Source organism: Myiozetetes cayanensis, unplaced genomic scaffold (assembly GCF_022539395.1).
Source record: "Myiozetetes cayanensis isolate MyiCay16 unplaced genomic scaffold, myiCay2020 scf4, whole genome shotgun sequence".
Taxonomy (NCBI): Eukaryota; Metazoa; Chordata; class Aves; order Passeriformes; family Tyrannidae; genus Myiozetetes; species Myiozetetes cayanensis.
Window position 1 is genome coordinate 8,450,599 of NW_026087631.1, and position 6,411 is coordinate 8,457,009.

The 6,411-nt window shown below is 43.0% G+C and overlaps 1 protein-coding gene across 8 annotated transcripts in view; it reads left to right on the top strand.

Moving 5' to 3' along the window:
• TDRD7 (tudor domain containing 7) overlaps positions 1-1,309 on the top strand; it is a 43,222-nt gene extending 41,913 nt beyond the window's left edge. For 6 of the 8 annotated variants that reach the window (XM_050330000.1, XM_050329995.1, XM_050329994.1 and 3 more), the window contains one exon: positions 868-1,308. In XM_050330000.1, the coding sequence (XP_050185957.1) occupies positions 868-1,088 (221 nt within the window). In that variant the 3' untranslated portion in view covers positions 1,089-1,308. Of the gene's footprint in view, positions 1-867 lie in introns of all 8 variants that reach the window. The other 2 variants (XM_050329998.1, XM_050329999.1) reach the window with 1 other exon arrangement.
• The last annotated feature ends 5,102 nt before the right edge of the window (positions 1,310-6,411 follow it).

Sequence of the window (6,411 nt, forward strand, 5' to 3'; positions counted from 1 at the left end):
TATTGGCTTCTAATTCCTTCTGTAATCTGCAGGCAGCTGTGTTCCTGTGTTGTCCTATTAGTGGCAAGCTGCTGCTAATAGTAGAAGCAAAGTATTGTCACTTTGCTGTTCTGCTTCTTTTACCCACAAGCTGTTTTTTTGTGTATTTCTGCATGATATTTGAACCCCTGTGTCTAAATGTTGTGCAGTGGCAGTAGCCTGGGGAGACTGAATCCCAAATCTGCATGAACCACTTCTTTCTAGCCATATTTAAAAACCTGTTTATGTTCTAGCAGACTTGACTTTGTGGGATTTTGAGACTTTGCTTTGCTCTGACTTTGACTTTGCTCTGAAAAAAAAAAAAAAATAAGAGCAGTTGTGAGGCATTTAGGCAGCATTTTAATTCGTTTCTGCGCTCTGCAGAAATTTTGGGACTTGAAGGTTTGGTTGATGTTTTAGTAGCTGATGCTGCTGTGAGATGAAGAAAACTTAATCTGAAGGAAGGCCAACAGGGCAGATAATTTCAGCATTCTCGGGCTGAAGACAAAGAAATTTTGTTTCGAAGGGAACTTTCAAAAAAGGTTCCTGATATGCCCTGGTCATGCAAGGCAGCTGATATACTTTGAATTTCTCAGTGAGTCAGTGCATGTGCCTTTCACTCTCCATATCTTTAGACTTCAAGAAAAAATAAATGTCCTAGTCTGTGTAATAATTAACCTTGTTTGCGTAGGAGGTGAGTGAGCTTGTGTTTCTTTTCTAGATTTAAGTTGCATTCATTAGCACTTGTTTTCTCAAGTATTTAAACACACACCACTTCTTTATAAACTTAATAATTCAGATTGATCTAGTCTATAAATGACCTTCTGTTTTGCTTTACATTTGTCCTAGGAGTGAAAAACCAGCAGTGGTCAGAAGAGGCATCAATAGTGTTTCGGAATCTTGTAGAGAAGAAACCCTTTGTGGCACAGATACAGGCAGTTAATGAAAGCACTAACCCTTGGGATCGAAAAATAGTGACTTTTCTCGTGGACACATCTCTTCCACATATTGATACGTGGATTCATGATTTTGTGTCACAAAGTCTTGTGGAATTTTCAAAGGGTGATTAATCACAACTTCTGAAATGTAGCTGCTTAGTGATGAAATAAGTAACAGGCTTTGAAGAGAAATATAACTACTACATGGCCTTGAAGACATAATGGGGATAAAACTGAAATATCTGTGTTTGTTTAACAAGTTTGGTTTCTGTTGACTTCAGTTGATTTTTTGAAAATTTTCATGTTGTTTACCATTGTAATGATAGAATATTTAGGTTAAAATATTTAAAAAGTTATTTATCAATAAAACAATGTTGAATTTTGTTCTTGTGATCATTTCCTAATTTTGGAGGGTTTTTTTAATCTCGTATTATTGCTCAGAGCCACTTACTGGGTAGTCCTCCCTTTAACAAATATTTTTATTACTTCTGAATCATGGATGTAGTCCTCAATATTCCTGAATTTATTATCAGAGACATGCATTTTTGGTGAGCTTTTCCCCTTCCTTAACTTCATAAGCATTGAGTAGTGCCTTGTTTGAGATACTGCATTTGTGGAGCTTAATATTCACGGAAGGGTTTGCGCTTTGTGTGCTCACTAGTCTGTTTGCTGTTCTTTAGCAATGATACCATTTCTCTGAATTCTCCTCTCCCCTTCTCACCCCACCAGTTGCTACATGTGAAGCATTCCTTTCCCACTTTTTTGATGGCTCCTTTTCATGTTTGCTTCTGAGAAACTTTCAAGGACTGCTCCCTGGAGACAGGAGCAAGCAGAGTCTTATAAGCACATGCATGGGTGTTTAAAGTCCTCTGAACATGATATTTTTGGACTACTTGAGAACTTACTTAATTTTTTGCCTTAGAAATATTTAGAGGAGGTGTAGACGTGGTTATTTTTCGTAGTCTGCTGCCTAGATTTGAGTTTGCTTGACGTAGTTCCTTCAGATTGTTAAGCACCATATTAAAGCTTTATGCGGTGAATGCCAGCAACGGGATTTTTTCTGCTGTCCTTGGTTATATAACATTTCTAGTGGTGCACAAGCTGGACCAAGAAATTCTGCCCACGATGCTGTTTGCAGGAGAACGGGAGACTGGACAGAAAGGAAACCAAGACTGAATGGTGAGGTGCATGTAACATTAGGATGGGAGAGAGAAAAATGCATACAAATACTCTGAGTAAACATTTTAAGCATGTAAGACTTTTGCAACCTCTTAGTCTAACTCTGGTGCAGTTCTGGAGAAGGTCTGAGCTAAGCAGCAAGGAGTCCTCTTGGGAGGCTGGTGAGTGTCTTCTGCCTGGACTGTATGCAGGGTATAGCAGAGCCCTAATGAATTCAGTGGGCAGTGGTAAACTAACAAACTGCTAATCTAATGCAAATTGCTACTTAGCGTGGTCCTCTCCGTATTTGAGTATGCTGAGGTTTGAGACAAGATCTTAAGTGTACTTGTTGAGAGAGGTAAATTAACAATGAAGATACTAATATTTTTCCATATTAATCAACTTCTTCTTCAGCTGCCACAGCAGAGTAGGTGAAGAATGCAGGTGAGGGGATCCTTGTGGGGGTGAACCACTGTAGGATAAACTTCCATGCAGAAGTTTCCCTCTGCATACGATATATTCTAAGCCTGAAAATTTGAATGACAGAGGACACTAGGATGAGACAAGCACTTCCCTGAGCTCCTGAAGGGAGTGAGAGTTTACCTGTGTGTCTAGGAGCACATGTCACCCTCATTCTCAGTCATGCAGTCTGTAGCCATTGTAAGTCAGAAGCCATTGTATTGGCACAGGGCGTTTTGATTGAGCTATTTTGAAGTTTGGTTTCATGAGAAATAGCCATGCTGTGTTTGCACCCTTTAAGGCCTGGGAATCTGCTCTTTGACAGAAGTTCATTTGCACTCAAGATGGTTTTTGAGCTTGTCTACCCCTTCTGGAACACGCCTCCTCCCATCCTTGGTTTTCAGTGGCTAAAAAGCCCAGATCAGAAGTTAAGTACAACATTCCAGCGGTCTCACAGCTCAGTACTGGAGTTCACATGGGTAAAACAGAGTGCAGTGTAACTGGTGAGCAAACCCAGGGGCACCACTCTCCATGTGGTGAATTGTTTTGTGCCTGCATGGAACATACACCCAAACCCAAAGTTAACACGTTGCTGCATTCAGTTCATACACCGTATCCAGAGAGGCTGCATGGAGGTGTCTCCCCATTCCACTCTGCAGGACAAACCCTCTCCTCAGTGTCTCCAGTACTAGTCCATTACACTACAGGTACTCTGCTGTTACTGCTGTCTCCTTATACTGTGGTTTCGTTTGCAGAACTATGATTTTACACCTGTTTTTAATGTTACTCGATCACCCACTGACCAACCCCTAAGATTCTCTGATACACTTGCTAATTGACCTGCTAGTGCTCTTGGAGTACGTTTTGTGCTCTGCTTTGAAAAACGTGCAGAAGGTGTTGACTGTTCACAACAGTGAACGCTTTGGGTTTGCTGAAGTTTTTGAACCACAAAATAGCAGAATTGGTAGATAGTCTGTGGATCCCAGGAGGCATTAGGCTGCTCTGTGTAAGCTGTGTAAGCACACAGAATGCTGCACAGTTTTTAGCTGCAGTTTTTCAGCAGTCTGTGTTCCAGGGCGGTTGTGAATGGTTTCTCTGCTTTCAAGAATGCATGGCACTTCACCAGGACCATAGCCTGTGTCTGAATCCAGCAGGTGGTGGAGTTAGTTTCACATGATTTTTCCCTTCTGACAGCTGTTAGAAAGGCCTCCACTGGAACCCTGCATGCAGGGCATTGTCCCATAGGAAAGATGTGGATTATTCACAGAGGAACCAGATGAAAGCAAGAACAGTGGAAGTCTAGATAGTCTGATTTAAATAGTAGGATTTGTAATTAGTCTGAATAGAAGAAGGATAAGGACGGGAACATTTTTGAAGTTGTCACTGTTAACTGTTTTATATATAAATAAAATAAGGCATGTAAAAGCTTGAATTGAAGAAAGGTAAGTTTAGATTGGGTGTCAGACCGTCTTTCTAAATAGAGGGGCAAAGCCTAGAAATTCACTGGAACTCCGGTTTCATTATAAATGCCAAAACCACGTAGGATGTATCTGAAGAAGCCCAGCTTATCCTCCCTTGCAATGTGGATATGGAATGTGTAATTCTTGGGACCTCACCCAGGATAACTTTCGAAACAAAAAAAGAGAATGCAACTTTGTTAGACGTGTTTTGTGGATCATGGTGAATTTTGTAAAGTGGAAATTGAGCATTCATTACCTGGGGAAACAGATGACACTGTAACAACTAAAACAGAGCAGATCTCTTACTTTCCCAAGGCTGTGAACAATAAGCACTTTCAAATCACCTCTTTTCTGTTTATTCTGTCTCCACTGTATTTTGTTAACTTTACAAAGTTATATTTTACCTGTTCTCATCTCACAGTGTGTTCACCCTGGGTCATTTTGAGGAGCTCTTGTTTCATCAGAGAAATGTGAGAACCCTCTTTGCCATCCCAAAATAAATTCTTATCTCCAAGGTTTCCACTCCCAGACTCCTCTTTCCCCATTTGGGAAGAATTTTGTTGCAAGGATCTTTTATCTCTGTGTTTTCACCACACTCATCCTTTGTCCTCACAGTTGTTGTGCATCAGGCAAAACGTGGAAAGAGCCTACATTCTCATGTACTGCTTGTATTGGACAAGAAAAGTGAAGGAGAGTCATGCAATGAAAAAACCACCACTTTAGACCTTCATAAAGCTTGGGATCTTCCTTTTGTGTTCTTTTGTTCTTTGCTGATATTTTCAGATTGGACTGGAACTCTTAAACAGGAGAATTTCCCTGCCCTGTGAAGTTAGAAGTTGGCTAGGGCAGGAGGTTGTGACCTGAGCAGGCATGGTTCGAACATGCTGAGCCACTTCCTCGAGAGCCAGCGTGTCGTTAGTGAAACACAGTGCCTTGTGAAAAGTGCTGCATGGTGCGTGACACACTTCATTCCTGCAGTGTGTCACGACAGACAGGTGAAAAGGTGTCACTGATACACTGAAAACAAATGTGCTGAGAAGCTGCGTTATTGTCTCGCCTGATGGCCAAGTGCGTTCTGAAGGAACTGTAGCACTCACCTTGGATGAGCTGCTGGTGCACACAAAGCTAGATCTGAGAGCAGCCAGATGGGATAAAAAATAAGTGGTTATGTATCTCAGAGTGCAAAACCAATATGGCCTTAGTAGAGAAGCTTGGTGGTACCAGTGGATCCCTTCGTGAGCTGCTCTCAGCTGGCACACCCTTGAGGAAGGGGGATGGTAAGCGGGTGGCATAGGCACTGGTGTCTGGGTTTATCTGGTCTGGTACCAGTCAGGCTTCTTCAGCCTGAAGAAACTCAGGCATTTGTGGGAAGTGGGTATTTCTAAGTGTCCTTTTCTCTCCTGACAACAGCTGGGATGATGCCGGTGACCTGGACCATAATCCTGCTCACCTCAGCGAGGCATGCACTGAATCCATTTGTATTCTTCATTTGGCCCAGCTGTGAGCAGCGTTTCCAGGGCTAACTGCAGATCTTTCCTGAATGCCATGGGACATGGAACTTCAGTGCCAACCAAGTCAGCTGTATGACAAGCCATGCAAAAAAAAAACCAGGTGCCATCTCATGGAGACTGCGGGCATTTTCACATTAAGGTCATCGCCAGGTCTGGGAAGTATGGGGCTCTGGAGAAGCATTCAGATGGACTGCCCTCCTCTGATAAATCTGTGACCCTCTCCACTCTTGGTTTGTGGCTGCTGGTGGAGACTGAAGAGCAAAGATAAAGGGAAGCTTGGGAATTACACTTTCTAGGAGATTTCTTAAAAAATTATTATAGGACAAATTCATAGGGTTTTACAGTGAGTCAAAGGTGAGACAGGGGAAAGGAGAGGTGGCAGCAACATCAACACTATGGACACCATAAGACTGGAAGGCAGCTCTCCTGGGCTGATGGCAGACTTGAAGCTGCTCTAGGTAGGAAGGTGGCTGTCACTGGAGGTGTGGGGCAAATTGATAGGGAATAAAGACGGGATTAGTAGGTACTTTGATACAATAGGTGTTTGCGAGAAGTAGCTTTTATAAAGTGCCCATGCTTGCAGCTACAGGTTCCCTGCAGTGCTGGCAGTGGTGCCATCCTGCCAGAAGCATGAGTGGCTGTGACTTGGTCTGGCTGAGCCTTGGGAGTCCCCTGCACTCCCCGTCCCAGTGCTGCAGCACTCCTCCCGGGAAGGAGTTTTCCCAGCCGCAGTCTCAGGGTATTTTACAGTGGCCTGGATCCCCATGAAGATGCGTGCACATCTTGTGGGGTTTCCCAAAAAGGCGGTTTGCCGAGGTGTCTGTATCGGCGCTGTGAGGGAAGTTGCCATGGGACACAAGGCAGGCT